The sequence below is a fragment of the Pteronotus mesoamericanus genome, unplaced genomic scaffold, assembly GCF_021234165.1.
Source record: "Pteronotus mesoamericanus isolate MK-2021 breed Mesoamerican mustached bat unplaced genomic scaffold, CSHL_Meso_final scaffold_651, whole genome shotgun sequence".
Lineage (NCBI taxonomy): Eukaryota > Metazoa > Chordata > Mammalia > Chiroptera > Mormoopidae > Pteronotus > Pteronotus mesoamericanus.
Genome location: NW_026555325.1, coordinates 45,617,343 through 45,640,353, shown reverse-complemented (window position 1 = coordinate 45,640,353; position 23,011 = coordinate 45,617,343). Strand labels below are relative to the sequence as shown.

At 31.2% G+C, this 23,011-nt stretch overlaps 1 protein-coding gene across 2 annotated transcripts in view; it reads right to left on the bottom strand.

The window, feature by feature from the left end:
- Positions 1-10,341: 10,341 nt before the first annotated feature.
- The window catches only part of GULP1 (GULP PTB domain containing engulfment adaptor 1), an 82,732-nt gene continuing 70,062 nt past the window's right edge, over positions 10,342-23,011 (bottom strand). Inside the window, exons 7-10 of one of the 2 annotated variants that reach the window (XM_054562587.1) lie at positions 21,658-21,882; positions 19,975-20,113; positions 16,043-16,137; positions 10,342-10,418 (exon numbers count right to left, since the gene is read on the bottom strand). In XM_054562587.1, the coding sequence (XP_054418562.1) occupies positions 10,347-10,418; positions 16,043-16,137; positions 19,975-20,113; positions 21,658-21,882 (531 nt within the window). In that variant the 3' untranslated portion in view covers positions 10,342-10,346. The remainder of the gene's footprint in view (positions 10,419-16,042; positions 16,138-19,974; positions 20,114-21,657; positions 21,883-23,011) is intronic. The other variant, XM_054562588.1, reaches the window with a different exon arrangement.

Sequence of the window (23,011 nt, the reverse complement as noted above, 5' to 3'; positions counted from 1 at the left end):
CAAGAATCAAATCAACAATTTGGAATATAAGGACCCAAAAAATACCCAGTCAAAACAGAAAAAAAAAGAAAGAAAAATGTAAGGAGCTTCTGGGACCACTTCAAGTGTACCAACATTTGCAGTCATGGGTGCCGGAAAGAAAAAAGAGGGAGAGCAAGACATTGAAAACATACCTTAAAAAAGACAGAAAACTTCCCTAACCTGGTGAAGGGAATGGATATACAAGTTCAAGAAGTTCAGAGTCCCAAATAAGATGAAGACAAAGATGCCCATGACAAGGCATATCATAAGTAAAATGGCAAAGGTTAAAGACAAAGAGAGAATCTTAAAACAGTAAGAAAAAAAAGTTACATATGGGGAGCTCCCATTAGACTGTCAGCTGACTTCTCAACAGAAACTTTGAAGGCCAGAAGAGATTGGCAAGAAATATTCAAAGTTATAAAAAGCAAGGACCTACAACCAAGATTACTCTGCCCAGCAAAGCTATCATTTAGAACTGAGGAATGGATAAAGAGCTTCCCAGACAAGAAAAAGCTAAAGAGGTTCATGACCATCAAATCTGTATTATATAAAATGTTAAGTAGATTTTAAAAATATGAATAATAGAATGACAAAAAATACATATCTATCAACAACTGAATTTCTAGGAAAAAAATTAAATGAACATACAGAACAGAAACAGGCTCATAGATACAGAGAACATTTTGAAGGTTGACAGATGGGAGGGAGGTTGGGAGAATGGGTGAAAAACATGAAGGGATTAAGAAGTAAAACGTGGCTTTTACAGAACAGTCATGGGGATGTAAATTATAGCATAGGGAATACAGTAAATAATACTCTAATAATTATGTATGGTGTCAGATGGGTGCAAGATTTAACAGATAATCACTTAGTCATGTAATATCTAATCACTGGGGTGTACACCTGAAACTATTATAATAATTTATGTCAACTGTAATTGAAAAATAAAAATGATTTAAAAATGGTAAAAAAGAGCATCATTTATATAGGTAAAGCAATTTGGAAAAATATTTGCGGAACAACAGATTGGCATTATGCAGCATTAAGAAATGTATGTAAAAATTAAGAAATAGAAACTTATTTTGTGAATTCATTTTTATAAAATCTTGACACAAACATGTTTTAAAGCTATACGGTTATTGTATTTTGTTTGTTTTTTAAATTTTAAGTTCTTACAAAAGCTTGAAAACATAGTTGGCCTGTATGCTTCCCATCCTGAATCTGTCTGGAATATTGTTATAAATAAATGAAAAATATATTTTTATATTCATAGTTGCTTTGGCTCTATTTCATATTAATTTATAACTGTTATGAAGTGTCAAATAATAAAGTCAAGAATAATTTACAAGCCCTGCTTGATACGGCTCAGTGGGTTAGGCATTTTTCTGAAAACCGGAGTTGCCAGTTTGATTCCTAATCAGGCAACATGCCTGGGTTGTGGGCTAGGTCCCTAGTTGGTGGCATGCGAGAGGCAACATATCGATGTTCTTCTCACATACCAATATTTCTATCCCTCTCTTTCTCCCTCTATTCTCCTCTGTCTAAAAATAAGTAAAATCTTTAAAAAATAACTTATGAAGACATCTGAATATGTACTTTAAAATGAGGAAAAAATGTTTCCATATGGTGACTTATATTCTATACAAAGACTTCCATATTCTGTGATTAAAACTCATTCAAGCAGAATAAAGATATTTAGATGCCAACCCCACCTTGACTAAATTGATGGTTTTTGCCTCTCTTTTGTTTGAGACCCTATGTCTAGGATAAGTAAAAGTCATTTTGAAATTGCTGTTCAATACTGTCTACTGTAATTCAGAACCACATTTCTGTATTTTGCTAATAACCTTTCCATATTGTGCTGATTTGCAATTTTTAAACCATATTTTTAACCCAAGTAGTTGGCATAATTTTCAGAGTAACTGCTTTATTCTGGGAAGTCTGGCTGCCATGATTAGTGGTTTGACTGCAGTATTTCCATACAAATATGTTCCCACTGATGTACGTGTGGTTTCACATATACAACAAAATATTGTATAATGAGTACTGGGTGGAAAAATTTTGTTCATCTTACAATGATGTATCTGACCACATAGGCATACCACAATCTGTATCAGTAATCTTCAGATTTTGGCAGTCATAATTATACACTATTCTTGCCAATATATATTCACTTTTATATCATTTTCTTTTGATGTTTTAGTATTTACAAAATGAGAGAAAAATAAGTGTCACTAAAACATTCCAAAGTGTTCATTGAATACCTCAAGGTGCTTTAATAATTGGCTTAGACCAAATCTAGAGTCATATTTCTAGGAACTTCAGTTTTGTACATAGATTTAAAAAAAAAATAAAGGTTTCTGTTGCTGGAATGGGAGTATAGTTGGAGTGCAGATGCAGCCAGGGTGCAGAAGTTTCCATTGTTCCTTCAAGAATATGTGCAGTTAAGGCACAGAAAAGGAGCAGTGAAGAACAATAACTTGTTTTTTCTTCCAGTCTATACCCACCCAGGAAAACAGAATCTAGTCAGCACAAAAAGATCTAATCAGAGAGGCCTTGTAACATAAAGCATCTGTCTTAAGTATTAAAAATGTGACTTCAGTTTTCCTCTTAAATACCATTGCTGCTGACCTTTTGAAACAAGAGCTGAAGTTTCTCTCTGCTTGAAGTTGCTCATTCTCATGAAGAACAATAATCAATTAATGCATTTATTCTTGAGAGCAAGCACATTCCAAAATAGCTGTGTTCTTTAAACCCTAGTTACATTGGATCATTTTACATCCTAAAAGTGAATTTGTTATACAAATTTCCCTGCTAATTGTTAAAGAAAAAGATAAGTGGTATTAAATGCCAGTCAATATTAAATACTACATGAGATAAAAAACTATTGAATGGCCTTTAACATATAAAATTCAAAATGATAAAACATGGTTTCCCTTTTCCTTTTCTATTTATTTTGTTTTGTTAGTTGTTTGACAATTTTCATGCATAGCTTTTTGGGACATTTTTGTCCAATTTTCCTTTGACCTTCTAATTTTTAGTTGGGGAGCAATACGGAAAACAGTCTGGTTTTGATGGAATCCCAAATTTTTCTAAGTGTGTGTATGTGTGTTCTAAATAAACTCAACTAGGTCATATGACTCATGTGCTTTCCATGGTCTCATTGACTCTATTTTTTGTCTACCAACTTTCTAATTAATTTTATTTAATCAGACATTGTGACTGCTTCTTTTAAAAAAAAAAATTAAACTTTTCTAAGGAGGAGGTAGTGCTTTTGGGTGAGGTTTTTTTGTTTTTTGGGGTTTTTTTGTAAACTATCTTCTAAGGGTTTGTAGAGATTTAATCAATTTGCATAGCAGAAATAAATACTTGAGCTCTGTGTGGTTTTCAGGGACAGCTGTTTTCTCAGTTTCAACTCTATGATTAAGGCTTAAGGAAGGGATACAGAATGATGAGAAATGTAATTGCTGACTTTGGAAGACTTAACAGGGATGCTAGAGATTTTCATGTTCTCTGTATTTTCTTTCCTTTATAGTTAATGCAACAAGAAAAAATTCACCATAAAAGCTACACGGAGGAGAATAACAACATATGTCACATACAAGTTTTACTTGAATATTCTTGAAGAACAGTCTAATATTCACATTTACACATATGAAGCTTCATTATAAAACCTAAACACATACATGCAGATTCCATTAAAATCCAGAAATATAACAAATTCTCTGTGAATCTAAACATTTTCCTACATGTAAACATATTTAGGAATACATGTGTTTTGATATTGAGATATAGAATTATCTTTTGCATTTCACATTTCTTTACTGGTATTTTCAAGGTTTAACGTTTTCTTGGAAAGAAGGATGCCATTGAATTTCTTTGAGGCATGCATTGTTTATCTTGAAGTTATCCTGAAAATGTGGCAAGTCATTAATACTTTTGAAGAGAATATAGGCCCCATTTCTCTAGTGCAAATATGCTCTAAGGTCTTCTTTTTAAAATGTCCCTAGTAGGAAAGAATCTTAGATTCGCGCTTTTGTTTTACATTCAAATTTATTATGAAGGTTTTGAAATAATAAACAGACACAAAGGCTGAGACAGTTTAGTGGTGTCTACTGTCTTCTTTTGCAGGGCTAGTGCCAGCAAATGCACTATTTACCTAGGAGCCATTGATTCAATATTTATTTATAGCTAGTATGTAAATAAAAGAAGAAATATGTGGTTTCTATGACAATTTTAAAAAGCTTTGGTTTACTTGGAGGACTTTCTTCTCTTTTATGCCAAGAATAGCTAATGTTCATGAACTTCATGAACCCTATTACATGACATTCCCAAAGTTGAAGATCAGACTAAAGCTGTTACCATAAGTGTAACATCAAAGTATGAAGTTTTAAATCTTAGTTCAGCAGTTCCCTTCAGATCAAACTCAGATATTCTAAAACAAATGTAGTTTATATAAGTAATCTTAAACAATTACTTAGGAATTCAAGTAAAGTATGGTTTAGAAATTTTCACACAAGCGACTCTAAAAAAGTAAAATTTATTTTTCTAATTCCCATTGATGGCAGAAGTCATGAATCAAGAGCTGTCTTATCTTTGGGTACTTTCCTATTTAATTCCTTTTATGTAGAAAAAATGAAAAAGGAAGCTATAGGCTTAATCAGAGAACCAGGGGAAGTTAAAGAGGAAATCACTGTTGAAGTAGCTTTTTACATCATTGCATCATACTTATTACTCTCTAGCCTTCAGATGGTCCAAATTGTCGAAAAAATGAATGGGTCAAATGTCTGTGCACAGCCAGTTTGCCAAGTGTGGGTTAGTTGATATCTCTGAATATTTACGACTACCCCCTCATTACCTGTATCTTCTCATTCCCTGTACTGTCTAGTGCATGTTAAGCTTATTTTTTCTAATTAAAGCAGATACCAAAAATAAAATGAAGAGCTACATAGCTAAGTCAAATGTGTGTGTGAGAAATTAAAACATGCTCTTTGTCAAAAATCACTCTGCATACGCTTATATATTCTTAGCTATTTAATATCAATTATTAAATGATACTGATTATAAACAACTGATTTTGAAAAGTATACAAAAATCAAAGTGATTCCAATCACTGAAAAAATAATAATTTTAAATTAGTTCCAGAATTATATTAACTTTTTTCAACTATTGGTAGACTTAGCCATAAAGTTTTAAAATTTTTTTCTTTCAAAATATAGCCAACACACAAACATCTTTCTCTGCTTTCTTTGCAGGAAAGACCAGAATCTGGATTATTTCCAGGCCATCCAGACAGCTATTTCAACTGGAACAAGTGACCTTTGGAACAGACTAGAACATAGCAGCCTGGCCAGACAGAGGGGAGGGAGCAGTCAACTGGGAAGAGCCCCAACATGTTCTTGTAAAATGTCATTTGAAGTAAGAGGACAATAAAAAGTTAAGGACAAGTAAATTAACTTAAAAAATATTTAAAAACCAAGGTAAACTGTGTGACTACAATATGAGATTCAAAGAAAGACATAGTTTGAGTCTTTAGCTATCATCCTTCAATGTACATGCTCACCAAATTCTCCACTCCTCTGAGTACATGAAATGCCCCTTAATCATATGACATTCATCTTTGACTCTTCATAGTCTTGTTAAAGCTCAATAATCATTTTTTTTCTCTTCCCTCAATTGAGACAGATTTCCTTAGCCTATGAGTCTATGGTAGTTGATAGATGCTCTTAGTGTATGTTAAGATCTTTATTTAGCAAATAATTACTGTGATAAGATAAAAGTTAAGATAATGGTAAAGATTTCTTTTTATTTTTTATTCTTAACCATTTTTATTTTTTTTATTTTTTTTTAATTTATTTACTTTTTAAATACATTTATCTCTGCCTCCCCCCCCACCTCTTTCCCTTGCCCCTTCCCACCTTCCCTCCCTCAGCTCTTCCCCTTTGGTTTTGTCCATGAGTCCTTGCTATATGTTCCTTGACTTTCCCCTTCCCTTCCCTTTCCCTGCCCCCCCTTCCCTCTTGTCTCTGTTGATTTCTTTTCCTTTCAGTGTTGCTGGTCATATTTTCCTTGCATCTTTGCATTGTTGGTTAGGTTCCACTTATAGGTGAGATCATATGGTATTTGTCTTTCGCCCCCTGGCTTATTTCGCTTAGCATGATGCTCTCCAGTTCCATCCATGCTGTTGCAAAGTTTAGTACTTCTTTTTTTCTTTCTGCTGCGTAGTATTCCATTGTGTATAAAGATTTCATTAGAAAGGGCAAAGTGGTTATCTTCTAACATTTACTTGGAATGTATGCTGTTCTTTCCTTTCACAGAGAACATAAGAAGTTTTAGTTCACATCATTAGCAAGAAGCATTGGTAGGGAACCATTCAACCTTTTACACTTAGGGATAAAATGTTGTGCTGGGTACCAAAAGAGGATACAAAAAAGCCATCCTCCCCTCAAAATTTTTGAATAAAAAATTTTTAAAAAGACATTACAATATTTTATAAGATGTTTACAGGACAATATTTTATGGATTTTTGCAAAACACATTAATGGTAAGTTGATAATGTTAGAAGATACCTACAGTTTCCAGTTAGTGTCCCTTTAATGAAAACGTTTAAGAGCCTTAATGTATGTTCTAAAGTGGTTTTAGAGTTGCTTGCAAACTGGAAAAGCTTGCCTCAACTAATTTTGAGTGTGCATCTGAGGGAATACCAAATTTTAGCTAAGGTTACAAAGGTAAGTTTCTGCAAAATTTTAGCTATGCAGTTATATTAGTAACTGACACAAAACCCAATGTTAGTGAAACAGAAATAAGAAGTTCAGCTATTTCAATTTATCATGTAATGCCAGAAAAATGTGAAATGAACCTTTAACCTCAACCCCTTTTTTAAGTATGCCATCTTTTCTATGTTTAACTATGATCTTGAGGTGGTGTGTCTTAAACACCCAAGAGCTAGGATGAAAAGGAATGAATCTAGAGAATGGTAAACTCTTTTGCTATTTAATACCCATATTTCATAAAAACTCACTTGAAAATGAGACAATAGAAAACTGTAAGTTATTTTAGGATGTGGTCTACTCACTAGAGTAAAAGAATCCCACTTTGGACCAAATCCAAAAATGTTTTACAGGACGGGTTCCTGGAAGTGTGTTACATAAAATCAAGACATGGAATAAGTGTCTAATAATAAAGTTTTGTGCCAAATTTATGAGATGGACATTGAGAAATTTGGTTGGGGTTGTCTGGGAAGGAGAGGACACTTAGGCTCTTCCAGCATGACTGTTAGGGATCTGAGGACAATACCAGGTGGGGCAAAAGTAGGTTACAGTTGTTTGTATGGAATATAAAGCAATAATTAATAAATAATAAGAATAAGCTCTGTTTCGCATACTCACAAACTGTAAACTTATTTTTGCTCCACAGTGTATAAGCCATGCCATCTCAACAGTATGTTAGTGGCCTGTAAAGGGTGCCCTTTAGGTGGAGTCTGAGAGTTAGTTGTCAAAAGTGAGTCCAAGATTTTTCAAGTAATTTAACAGAGGCTGAAACCCAAAATCATGAATAAATATTGAATTTGGAAGTATATATGGAAACACTGGAACAGAAAAATATTAACAGCCAGTTTTTTTTCATGGTTATGTTAAGTAACATCTAAAAGAGTAAAACAAGTCAGTACTTAGAAATGTAACACCATGAAACCTATCAGAAATTCTATCTGAAAATGAGTTACTATAATGTGAATAAAATTTTTTGAAAAAAGTTTCAAATAAAGAATACAAGAAGAAAAGAAAATTATTGTCATTGACCTGTCCTGATAAGCTTCACACTGGATAACTAACATTATAGAACCTAGCCAGTGCTAGGTATCCAAATTTAAAACTGTTAAATATAGATATTCTTGGGGAAGGTTTTGGTTCACAGAGTACTTTAATACAACTGATTTTCATTTATTGATTCATATATTTGCCCTATTTTTCCTTTCCAACAATAAAATAACTGAATGTAGGGCTCCTAACCCCATTTAACAATGTCTAGCAAATTTACAAGATGTTTTCTTACCCACATAATACACGTTATTCACATAGAATAATAAATTCATTTTGTCAAATGGACTGATGAATTATTCATTGGTGGGCAAGGCAGTGCATGTAAGTCCTGTGTGTCTTTAAAATGCTTAACATTGTGTTTTGGATAGGTTTAAAACTTCTTCATGATATTCCATTAGCCACAACTTGAATCTTACTATCAAGTCTATTTTTTAAGACTATCGGCCAAGACATGTATTGTTTTTATCAAGCTAAAAGACTCTTAACTTTGAAAACGTATATTTTCATAATATGGTTATTGCACCAGATGCTTCAGGTGAAAGTAACCAAACTATGACCTCTCTCACCAGCAGGATCAAGTCCAGTGTTTTCACAACTGAATGATATTTACTCATAAGGTTAAAATGTGTGCGGGCTGTAAGAAATGAAGTTCAAGTTCTTTCTTTTTCTGTCTCTTTCTTTTATCTCCAATCTACAACCAGAGAAATCTGGCATGTAAATACCTACAGAAAGCGTCTCATTTAGAGATTATTTAATGAGCAAATTATACAGTTTAATTTAATTCAAATCATTTATTCTCAGCAAAATCAAACATATCATTGAGTTTACATAGAAATACAGTTTTCAACTGGATCTTCATAAAAATGCACTGGTGAAATAAATTTTCATAATGAATGACCAATTATGGACTATTTAACCATGCCAGTAGCAGAATTGATTACCATTAAAAATTGGTAAAGTAACATATCTTAAATGTGCAAATACCATCTTAAGTGTTCTATTGTGTTACCATTGATAATAAATGGCCACTAAATATATACCTATTACATAAAGCTTTTTAAAGTACAATAAAAATACAAATTCTATCTGTTAAAAAAAAGCCATTGATATGGCTTCTAAACATCCTCATTATACAAATTCCAAAATACTATACGACAAACAAAATTATAAAGACTTTTTTTATGAAACATATACTACCTTCTAATTAAGGTACAACTTAGCAGATACCAGAAAACAAATAAGAAGGCTTATATATATCATAGAACATGATGAAGATACATACAAATACAATATTGCATAAGCTATTTAATGTCTTTTTCTAGTGAAAATATATCTTTAGCACTAGAAGAAAACTTCCAAGACTAAAAGGGAAGAAAAATTTGTTTTTGAGATCTACCCCCGATCTCTCATTAAATTTATTTTTCTTCCAATGTAATGAACTAAATTATAAGTTTTAACCATAAAATTTTTGTTGTACTGAGTAAAAATATTATTCATGTTAAAGACTAAACTGAGCAGCAACTTGATTTTTGTGAAAAAATGACATTTTAACTTCAGCAACAATTAAATTTGCAAAATAACATTGATGATTCATGAAGAATAGTCATCATAGATTTTACAGCATCAAAACTAATGGGGCATCACAATATTTTGAGACAAAAATTTTTTGGTAAAGTAAATCCGAGTAACACACACTGCAACTAGAGACAGAATGCATCCCGATGCGTTTCAGAATGGACAAGATCCAATGATGTTTACCTGTTTGGTAATGTAACTTATCTCTTTAGATATGAAATTTTAAGTGTTTTGTAAATAACATATTTTCACTTCTTCCACAATATTTATGAAATAAATAAAATATTTAGAGTATAACTGATGATCATAACTAACATCATTACCCTGCATTTACTAATATTCTAAATACATTTGGTTTAATATAAGAATTTATATTTTTGTTATTTTACCTGCTAAAATGATCTGGTGGCATTGTATTCAAAGCTTACATTTTCCCAATGATATGAAACTACATTTCATACATAAAATGACATCTGTCTAATGAATGGTAACATATTTATTAGTTTGAATACCGTAGTAGGTTTGGAATTGGTACATCTCTTTAGGACACTGAAAAGTAGCATTAAGGTATGGCTTTTGGGAAATCAATAGTAGTCTAGCAGCCTGGTATATGAACACAAATTTCAAGATGTTAACTATTTAGAACTCAGACATACGACAGATATTTGGATAATTTGTTTTTGATTATAAATTCTTTTATAATAAAAACAGAAATGAACATAAAAGAATGCTTTACAGTGAGTTGTTTTTAAAATAAAATGTTACAGAACAACAGTAAATGTATGAGGAAATAAATTTCAGAAAATGAAGATATTAAAAAATATATTGGCACACATATAAGACCTGTTATAAAGTAATAACGAATGATATATATATATATATATGTAGATAAAATAAATTTAATATGAATCAGGAACTTGTTTCTTGACGTCAGCACCTGCTGTCTAACGGGTCGAGGCAGAATACTGTGCCTTCAAGAGTTAGTCCCATTTTGAACCCCTCCTGTAAAACAGAGTAAACTAATTAAAATATGAAATGCTCATGGCAAAAAAAAACCCAAAAATAAAAAAAAAAACAAACCACTCAGTAAATCAAAGAGACCATGAACAGAAGTGGATTTCTTCATGCTTTGATCAATTAAGAGACAATTAAAAGTCAAATGTTGGCTTTTCAAATTTTTATATTGGTGTGTACTCTAGTTAGATCTTTATAACCATTAGGATTTTAAAAATATTAAACATATGTAAAGTTAACATGCATGAGAGACAGGAAAAAAAAACCCTGAAATATATGGAATTAAACAGTTTTAAATTGTAAACATATTTTTTGGTTAAATCTTTGTCAATCTTATATTCCTCTGTGTTGGCTCTAAAGATTGATATTTACTTGAAAATAAATAGTATTAAGTATAAGTAAGATAGTTAAACTTCAAATTGATGAACGGTTCAAGATAGTTTTCACCCTTTCTTTTTGGTTACCATTGTTTGGCTCCTGATAAAATACATTTAGTAAATGCAATGTCACATCCTAGGTGGAACACGGGAAGGACTGCAGAGCACTTTGCCACCAGAAAGCTTCCTTTACTAGGCCTGCGGTTGCTTCCAGTTGCAAGGTGTTGCTTTGAACCCACTCCACCTAGGATCTTTTGGGTGTTTTTGGAAATCAAGTTGCCTTTGATAGAGTTACAGCAAATATACAATTGCTGTGTAAGGTTATTTTTGTTTTGTTTTATTCTTTAGAGTTTGAGTTACAAGTTAATGGCCAAAAAAACTTTTTTGAAAGTTTTCTTTTTCTATCCAAAGTTTCTTCTTTATTTTACGTAAGATAACTGAAGTATAAGCTATCTCCATCCTCACATTTGTCTGTAAATCCTTCCTCACTGACCTACAAAAAGATGAAAAGCAGACTCAGGCAGATCAGTGAAATTGGAGACCACATTTTCTCTCTCTCTTTTCATATATATGTGTATACATTTACATATACAAATCATATATGTACAAAAAATTTATTATATTTCTAACTTTCTTACAGAACTGAAATTTTGTTCACTGAGATCGTCTTTAGTTTGGGGTAGCCATATGACACTCTTTTTGCAAATGAAATGTAAACAGCAGTCTATTCCTTATCAAAAAACAAACAACAAAAACAACAACAAATAACTCTCAAAAATAAGGCTTGTCCCCTGTTCTGCTTTGTGTTTTGTTTAATTAGATTTTATCTACTTGTGTGTTAACCAACTGTGTATCTCTTTGCATTTCCCAAAGTTACATTCATTTAGAACAGGTATCTAAATGTACTTATGTTATTACAAATTCAATGTAAACATGGCAATGTAGTAGAGGAAGAAGGTTGTTATAAAACTGCAAGCCACGCCTTATCCTCTAGTAATCTTCAGCGTGCTCATTATATCTTTAGCACAGACAATACAGAGTAATGCCGTCACTGTTGTTTTTCAAAATTTATTCTCAGTACTTAGAATACAAATTAAATTTAGTTAAGCAAAAGTTAGATTACTTAGCATAATTTTTTTCAAAGCTCGTTCTTATCACAACAATATTTTGCTATATAATAGACAGATAGATAGATAGATGGGCAGACAGAGAGCCAGGATATATATTACCTTTGGAAAGGTTTGATACCATACAGTGTTTTTAAAATTTTGCCATTACATTCTGAATTAAACCAGTATCAAATCAACTACCCTGAAAATGCTATTTATCAATGTGTTATCAGTATATGGAAGGTTGAATTGCAATCAATTAAATAGAGATCAATTGTTATTTCAATAATAATAAAAAAAAATTATCACTTAAAAGATGATCTCCATGGTGACTTTATAAGGATCCTTTCAAACTTCCCTAGATTATTTAATAATCCCAATGAACAGATACACTGTTGTATGGCTCTTTGTTTTCTTATTCTACAATAAAATTTCTCACATATTACCTAACGTTCCCACTTAGGTCTCGTTTTGTAACTCATAGTTTGACAGACTCAATCTGTCTAGGATTTGCACATCTGCTGGAATTTTTAACTTTGGAATAAAAATGAGGCTTTATTTAATTTATGTAGTGATGAAAATTATCATAAAGTTAACACCACACAAAAATAATTTTATTATTAATATTTTACATGTTTTCTGTATAAAATATTTTTCCCAATTGCATTTTGTTTATTTGAAAGAGGGAGAAATGCACATTAGAGAAGGAAAAACCACTACTATGCAAAAATTGTGAACGTGTTGAGAGAGGTCCTTTGAGTCCCCTTTCTTTCCATCTATAGATTTTTTTTTAAAAACAATTTTGATAAAAATGTAGAAAACTACATTACATATAACTTTCTCTTAATGCATTATGTACATTATATAGAATTTTCTATATCTTTTAATCATAGCAAAACGACCTTTCTATTATTATTTTGAATCCACATTAAACTAACTTAATGACTATATAGCATTCTATTAATTCTTAACATGATTTGTCTCCAGTATTTTACAGTTACTCATAAGGCTGATCAGATTTTTTCACATTTTTCACAGTTATAATTATTTCTTCCTCGGAATATATTGTATTAATTTTTGATGAAAAATACAAATACAACTATTAATAACAAATTATCCCCCAAAGGACTGCAATGAACTGACTACCCAGAAATGATTTAGAGTGCTTGTTTCATCACACTTTCACTAGTGCTGTTTTTAGTAAGAAAATACTATTTATAATTTGATAGATCAACACATTTATAATTCTTCACTTAATTTGTATTTTTTTTCTGATTTTACTAAATATTCTATATATGTATATTAGCCACCTGTGGTTTTCTTTTGTAAAAATTTGTTGATTGTTCAGTTTCTTAACCATTTGTCTACTCACTTTAATTATGTATATGTGATAGTTATATTTTAAAGGGAAAATTTTAAAAACTATACCAGTTCTTCTGTAGAAGACTATATGTTCATATAAAATATGCTCTTATAAAAATTTCTCACCAAATAAAAAGTCTGATCAATATTTACTTACATTTCAAACATTTTAAACTGCCTAATGCTTATGAAATTTATTTGAGTATCTGCTGTTTCTGCTGTACATTGATCCTTCAGAATTATTAACCAGTTGACTTAACACCACTTAATGCACAATTCTTTCACCATTCATTGCCTTGCCATGCTTTTTTCTTTAGTGTATTGTTATTATATCTTACAAGGTATATTTCTGGGCTATCAATACCATTATACTGATTTTCCTGTTGGTGACATGTACCGAGAAGTTTAAATTCAATGAAAAAACTAAATTATTGATTTCAAATAAATATTTAATTTTCTAACAATTTAAAGTGAAACATGCCTTAACATTTCTGATTAAATTGGAAATGTATAAGGTGTTTCTATGATTTCCTTGGTAAATGAACAAAGAAAACCAAATACTTCAGTAGGTTTATTAACTCAACATAAAGGTTTACATAACCCATTATACTGCATAAATTTTTTACATATATGCAAAGATAAAAATAGTAGATAAAGGTGTGCATTAGGTTAATTAGGTTTACAAGATTAATGAAAAAAGTCATATAAACTTTAGATAGAAATATTATTTTACTTTAGTTAAAGTCACCTTGCAAGTAAATCCTGGGCTCAAAGAAAGAGACAAGCAATTTGGTGGACAATGTATTAGTGACTAAGTCACTGAAAAGAAATACTTTAAAATACAGGCTATAAGACCTCTTTAAACACAACTAATAATCATACATATCTATATGGAATAGCTATTTGAATATTTATTAAATAAAGCATGCAAATAATAGGTTTTAGCTTTAAAAATTTGTAAGTTGTTTAAAATTATTATGAAAATAATATACCAACCATCTCTGGCGCTACCCACCATGAAAGCAGAAAAGAATAAAAAGGACATTAAGAAAATATTAGAAATGGCAAAAACTAAAATAAAAGAAAAAATACCACAGATTAACATTATTTGACTAACACAATATGAAATCATTCCAACAGTGTTTCTCAGAATGGGTTCTTAGAAAAAGCTAAAGTTGTAGGCTTATCTTAAAAAAATTTATAGAAGATGTTTCAATTTTTTGAAAATCTACAAAACATTAATAGAAAAGTACTGTTTATGGTTTAAATGAAACTTGAGAACAAATACTACCACATCAGTGCCCATATCTGTATTTGTCCTTAGAATAGCATTAGGCCCAAGTACTACAAGCCTAATCTGTAAAACTAATAAAAAAGGAAAGCAATTAATTTCATATGGAAGGAATAAAGCACCCTTGATAAATTTTTATGCACTGTTTAAGTGAAAGTTCCATAGTATTTGAAATATAACAAAGAGGTGGGGAAACTGCGTATTCATTAATATACGCTGAAATCAACAGAAGTCTGATATTGGTCACTTTAGTTTCAGCCAAATAACATCATCTAGGAAAATGACATTATACCTAGAAAATAAGATTGCTTCATCGGTACAGTCTAAAATAAACAGATCGGTATTTATATTATCTTTCTAGAAAGGAGTGATAGAAGTTTTAGAAGATCAGAATACAACCACTAATTTTTTTTTCCCCTGGGAAATGAAAGAGAGTGTTAATAAATAAAAATGACTTCTCTTTTCTGTCTCTTCACCAGCTTCAGCTTCATATAACTTGCTTCTGTCTACATTCAAAAATTACACACACACACACACACACACACACACATGCACACATACATTTGATAAAAACCAGCATATAATAACTTCACCAAAATATAAAGTGAAAATATAAACAGAAGACTTCAGTGTTTATTAAGAACATTTACACATTTACTAATCATGGACCATTCTATAGAGCTCTTAAAACCAGTATCTTCAAACTTCCAAAACAATTAAGAAGTGAAAAATAGCCCTGGCTGGTATAGCTCAGTGGACTGAGTGCTGGACTGAGAACAAAGGGTTACTGGTTCAATTCCCAGCCAGGGCACATGTCTGGGTTGTGGGCCAGTTCTCCAGCAGGGAGTGTGTGAGAGACAACCACACATTGATGTTTTTCTCCCCCTCTTTCTCCTTCTCTTCCCCATTCTCTAAAAATAAATAGATAAAAATTTTTAAAAAAAGAATTGAAAAATAAAAGGGAGAGAAAGAACAAAAGCCCAACTGAACTACATTCCTAAAAAACTTGTCACTGGGTGTCTGCTTTTTTTAATAAAATTCCCAAAGTGATGAAATACAGCTACAATGCTTCCTTCTTTTAAGGGATACTGATTCTAGTCTTACAAAGATTTTCCTACATCTATCCATTCACAATTTTGAAATTCATAGTTGTTAAAACTGAAATTGAATTTTAGTCTAATGACCTTTTATTTCTTGATTTCAAAATAATAAATCAATAGAATTCATGTAATTTTGTATAAAAACATGAACCATCTTATTACTATTGTAAAGTGTACCATTAAGAACAAAATAAAAGCTTATCTTTAACAGCTATAGGAATATTTTTAGGACTAAATGCATATTATTATTTTAAAGTAATTATTTTAAGTAAGTTTTTATACTGATAATAATTTAAAAAAAGGATAGTTTTGGTATATAGCATCTCATATTAAAAAGAACAAACATTTATGGGTCAATCTGTTAAATAGTCACCTGCATTTCATCTAATTTTGATTGAATATCTGGAGGGAAATCCCCTGCTCCACAATTAAATGGGTCAAAAGGTTCTGCTCCAAACAGGTCCCGTTCTAGAGGAAAATAATTTACTATATGAGTGACAAAAAAGTGAGCTGGGATATGTTATATTTAAAAGGCAGAATTATATAAACAAATACTTACGTGACCAAATGAGCCACTATCCACAGTTACACTTTATGCTGGGCTTTCCTGAACTTAAGACTAGTTAAATGCCAACAAGTAAGCAAAGATTCAGTTTATGATGATATTAAAAAGCTAGTTACAAAAAATTATTATCCAGAGATGTTTCTGCATCTTTAATTAAGGCTTCTGAACACCAAATTCACCAAATATTTGATAATTAATATATTACAATACTTACATTTTACTGAAGCAATTTAAATGTACTAAAATGAATAGGCTACTCATTGGGACTCCCCTATTTCATTTACTGATGACTTTGCCAACACGGAAGTGAAGCAATATGTAGGACTGACTAGATTAGTAGGTAGCTTTATTCATAGTTCACATACTTTCATCTCAGAAAGAAATTTAAGGTGCATCATCTCATGTCGTGTAATATTATTTCATCTTCATAAATAACCACCACTTTGAAATGACTGTAATCCCAGAAACAAATTTCTTTTTTAAAACAGCAGTAATGGAGTACCAAAAAACTCTCTGTACATATAGAGCATGTATTTTTTTTATCACAAAAAAAGTATCCAAGTTAAAATCAATGGCAGTGATTGATAAGGCTATGTCCTGTTATGTAACTGAAAAAGTTTTAAAAACGGTTGAGAAATTTCTTTCCTCTGAATTAATTCAAATAAATCCCTAACTGACTAAAAAAGAATTTCAAATTATATATGGGTATGGGAATTTATAATGTAATAAGACTTTCATTTTTCAGGAAACTATAACTATATTCTCTAAATTCAATGCTATGAAAGAAATAATATTTATGCTGCTTGAGTTCTGTCATAGCCTCTATATCACTCTTTCACTCCCATTATACTTGCTTCTTCAGTTATAACATTTTGGGGCATCAGATTCATATATTACATAATCTAACGTAAATGCTTAGAAGTTCCCACTTCTTCTGGGAATTGTATAAATAACAGGAGCATATTTTTATCATGCAAAAAGACACTTTTAAGAGTGAAAGGAGCACTACCAATAGTTATGCCAGAACAAAAGAAATAAGCCAGGACTGCCTAAACAAATGGGAATTTGTTGCCACCTTATATATAACTTATCAGTATTACTGTTTTTTATCATGTATTTCCTCAGTTTGATGTTGCTCAGGACAATAAACCAGAACTTAGAGAACAGAGGAATTTTTCTTTAGAGGAGTATCCTGGTTACCATCAATGCACAAAGCACACTGAACAATGCTTTACATATGGTAGATATTGGTCAAAAAATGAATTAATAAGGAGAAGAAACTGCTGATTAGAGAATAGAGATTTTCATTACGTAGGTTTACTGAAGTTGGCGCTCAAAATTATCAAAGATTTCAGATGGGCTTAAAGGGATCTTTGACATTCCTGAAATGCAATATAAATTTTGTGTAAGTGGGCATGTTGTGCTTTTCTATAAAGAGGCTTCATAACTTGTACCATACTCTCAAAGGTTCATGACTCCCCCACCACGTAAGAAGCTACTACATTTACGTATTAATACATCGATAACATGTAAATTAATAAACATTACAGAGCTCCATGGCATATTTTGGTCAGCTCAGATCAATCTAAAATTTATAATATTACATAAGTCAATTTCTAATGAAAGAGGTGTGTTATGTAATTAATAACATTAAAATTATTTAAGTCTAATATAAGAGTAAAAGAATAAAAACTAGAAGGCAATACTTCACTCAGTCATTCTTTATTCACTAAATATTTATTGGACACATATTATATGCCATGTGCTTTGCTAGGTAATTTTTGCTAGAATTAAAGTGGTAAAAAGGGACCAACTTCTTTCCTCATAGGATTTAGAGTCAATCAGGAAACATAGCATTAAATTAAATTAAATGCTATACATATGCAAAGATCAAAAATATATTCAGAGAACTAGTAGGGTTTCTCATGTGGTAAAGAGAGAAACTAAGGCAAAATCTTATAGGTTTCTGCTTTTATGTATTTAGTAGATAATGAAAAAGAAATGAACGAACACATTTAAGATTTCTTTTAAAAGAATAAGTTCTATTACCAAAAGCTTACTGATTTGGAGTTTTAGACAGTTTTACAATTAAAATCAAGTTAAACAATTCATCCTGAAATTGTCAGTATAGATGGTATGGGGTAACCAGGACTATCTATCTATCTAGTTTTTCTATCTATTGACATATTGTTAAAGTTCTTAAACTTTGGCATTCAGGAAAGATCGACATTTAAAAATGCAGCAAAGTGTTACCTTCAATTTCTTCTTGATAAATCTCATAAAACCACTTGACCATTTCAAACTCACTGATGCCTAAAACAGATCTCATTATTTACATCTTCTCTGCCTCCAGTTTCCCCCATTAAAAACATTTGGTCTAAAACCCTAAACCATAATTGATTTTGAAATCTCAGTCACCATCCTGATAGATTATTCCTTATAAATGTATTAAAATCTCTTTACTCCTTTCAATTTGTATTTTGACTTGGATTAAAATCCTCCCTCATGGATATGTTGCTAATTTATATTTCAAATTCCAGTATGTAACCCAAGTCTAGTGTATATGCTAAACAAATGTCCACTGAATTAAATAAATGAATGAGTAAATTCATGATGAAGTCCAAGTAAGTAAAAACATCAGTAAAGGAAGATTTGTGGAACACTTTAAGGACAAAAAGTATCTCATTACAATTACAAGATATTGGCAATATCTCAAAACACTATGACGTATGTATTATAGAGTAACCTTGCATTGGAACAAAATATATTTATATATACATTTCAACTTACATAAAGTATTCAATATTTCCATAATCTGATTTTTAAAGTTCCGAATTTATTACTTTATATCTACAAATTAGTTCTCTAAAATTTAATGAATGCCTAACATGTGCAAAATACTTTAAGTTCCACAGGGTTAAAACAATACAACTATAGGTTCTGACATGCTTTAAAGCCTTAGGCTAAAACTTCAGAGTTATAGTGAAAATGTCTTAATGTGAACCAGAGAGGACGTAACAAAGCACATTATGTAAAGTTCTCTTTCCTTCAGTTTCCCCTTGGACATCATGAGAGATCATGGCCACTGGGAACCACTCTTTCAGCTTCCGTGACAGGATGCACATCAACACAGAGACAAGGTATTGACAATGAGCATCTGTTGGATGCTTTCTAATTTATCAAAAAGAGACCTTTATGTTCCTTCTAGATATACAGAAGGTAAATCAGAAAATTAATGCACTTGTAACATTTTAGATATCAAAGAAGGAACGCTCTTACCTAGGGTTAAGAAACAAATCATGGAATTCATAGATTTGTGTATTTCCTCAACTCAGAATTATCCACACATTCAATGATAACCAAAAATTGAGAATGAGCTCTATTAAATATGTGAAAAATCACTAGATTTGCTTTTAATAATTAAAACATTAAAACATAACCCCAAACCCAATAAAAATATAATTAAGTGCTTTGCATTATAATGCAAATAACCCTACCCCAAAATATCATTTTTTATAAAATAATTTTAAAGGCATAGTATGTATGCCTTCAATAGGATACCCTGAATTAAAAAGTAAAATATAATTAACTGAATGTGGCACATATATATAAACATAATACTTTGGTAATTAAAATTTTTGGTGAACTTGTTAGGATATATAATTTCATGTAAAGTATTAATTAACCACTTAAAATGTACACAAATGAAGTAAAAGTATTAATTTGTTTAGAAAACTTACTAATCTCGGTAGATCTACTAGGTACAGGAGGCGGCTGTGTGCCATTGGGAGTAGGTATTGATGACTGGTGTGATATTGGAGAAAATGGAATCATATCAAAGATGTCCGTGGAGGGTGACTTAGGTGTCGCACTGCCTGCCTGCAATGAAAACAATATGAATTAGGATAGTATTTCATGTAGACACCTTATAATGCTAAATATTTCATATGCATATAAAATATATGTAAAAAACAACAAATTCCATTGAATAAAAAATAGTTAAATATTAGCTGTCTCATATAGTTCAACCAGTTATGCTAAATACTGACTTGCAAGAAAGCAAACAGGAATTTCTGTAAAAATGGTTTCAAAGATGATGGCAAACATAGTGACAATGCCATTCTTGACAGATATAAAAGAAATAATTGCCACTTGCATGAGAACTGAAAATGTTAGAAATTATATAAAACATGATTTCAGTAATTTATTTTGCTTAAGATCATGTTTAAACAGAAATAATTAAACATAAGTGATGTATCTTAAATATAACCATACAAATTCAATTGAGAATATGTTTAACAAATTTTAAAAGGAGTATTTTCACTTGTATTTATAACTACAAATGACAGCCAACTATTAAATTTGCTGCAGTGCCTTTTATCCTGAATAAGATTTCATCAAGTTTTCTATAATAGATACCTACACTGTGAAATAAATTAATAATCACTAAATATACCACCAAAATAATTGTTGTCTGGGCCAGGACATAATGTAAGAATGACACAGTCATTACTTCAATTGTCATTTGTGGAAAAAAATACACAAACACACACAATCCATAAAATAAAAAAAATGATAAAAATAAAGAATTCTTATTGTGGAGAGAGATAGTGAGGAAAAATTTGATTTTTCTATAAGAGCATGGACAAAGATTATTTAGAGTGGTTCATATTAAAATTAGAGTTCTAAAAATATATTTATTTTTCTGATTCACAGATGATGAAAGCAATGAAGAAAAATAAAGCTGCTTATGTGTAGAAAGGGACAGATTTGCCATTAACAAGATTGTTAGTACACAATTTCACTCAGGAAAATTGCTGTCATCTCCCTTTCTTCAACAACCTGTTTACTTTAACATAAATACTGCCTATCCAAAGACTTCCAGGCAACTTTATACCTCAGCACTTCTATTTGGGAATATTATTGTCCTAATCATTTCATCCCTCTATTTCCACTCTCTTCCTCATCTCTCATCTTTTTAAGAATATAAAGACACTAAAATCTCAACTGTAATTAAAAACAAAACCAAAAATGTTTTCACTCTGCTCCCTCTTTATTCCTCTAGCCTCTCATCTCTCTGTCTCTTCCCTCCAAGGCTAAGTAAGCTCCTTGAAAAAGATACTACATTTCCTGTCCTAACTTTTATTTCATTCAGTCCTCAACTCATATGAACCTAGACTTCACTCTTTATGTACTGAGTCTACTGCAACTGCTTTTACCAATATCACCAATAACCTACTTTCTCAAGATGAAATTCTCTGATATCACAACCAAAGGAAGCAAAAATGGCATACAAAGGCCCCAGATCACATCCCATTTTTCAAGATGTAGCTGTATATTAACTACTATCTAAATAGCACATTATAGCAAAATTAAGGAAAATAGGTGGGATAATAAAAATAATTTTCTGTTTAGAAAATTACATGAGGTCTTGGAATGCTGCGCTCAACGATAGGCTTGGGAAGGCCACATTTAGAAGGTGGTGGTATTAAGAGTCCCAATGATAGTCTGGAATCACTTGAGTTGACAGGAGTGACAGTAATGGAAGAAATATTTAGACAGGGGGACGAGTCCTCACTACTACGCCAGAAAGAGGATGAGCATCTCTGAAACTCGTGTTGCTCATGATCAGACACTTTGTGCAGCAGCTGTGAAAAAAGGACAGAGAAATAAACTGAGGAGAAGAAAGGAGAGATAGAGGAAACAGAAAAAAGTATACATGAAAATTTGTTTGTAAAATGATATTTTAGGGAAAGGCTTAAGGAATTTGAAAATAACTTTTCTAAAAATAAAAGTTTTAATAGAGTTTAGTAGAGTGGACTTTCTTATTGTGACAGTCCTTGGATTCTGGATTGGTTAAGTTGACCATTTTTACTGAAATATTACATTTTTAGATATTTAAATAAAATATTGCATTTATTAGAACTTGAGAGGAAGGCAATGGAGAGGAAACCGAGGAAAGCTTAAAGATTTATTTTGGAGAGAGCCTCTGTATAATGAGATGAAACAATGAAGGAAAGTAATAGAAAAAAACAGTCACTGAAGTAGAAGTCTAGTAAAAAGTTGAGACTTTGTAGGAATTTCAAAAGGGTTATAACAATCATTTTATACTTACTCCACAAAAAGTTATTTGGAAATATTAGCATTAGTAACGTTATGTCCTTATTATAATAAAGATATGGGAATTAAGGTCCCTAGATTTTTTGTGAGTTATTCCTATATGAAGTAAAAAGCAGGGCCAAACTTCAAAACAACTGACTCCAAGCATCATGCGCTCTCTCTAGGTAGTGAGTTTCAAATGGTAAGACCTTTCCGGGATGGGCAGAAGGAGTTTATAAGCATCCTGAATAAATCAGAGATAATAAATAAGACAATATGCAAGCAGAACACTTCATTGGGTGTGAACATCAGTCTTTGGATGACTTTTAGACAGTATTTCCATTACGGCATATTGAAAAGTTACTGTCAAGAGCTGAGCTAGATTGACCAGATGTCAATTTAAACAAGTCAATTTGCATTTCTCTGATGATTAGTGATGTTGAGCATCTTTTCATATGCCTATTAGCCATCTGTATGTGCTTTTTAGAAAAGTATCTATTCAGGTCCTTTGCCCATTTTTAATTGGATTGTTTTTAATTGGATTTATTTTTTGGTGTTGAGTTTTGTAAGTTCTTTATAAATTTTGGATATTAACCCCTTATCAGATGTATTGGTGAATACGTTCTCCCACTTTTGTGGGTTGTCTTTTTATTTTGTCGATGGTTTCTAATCATCAAA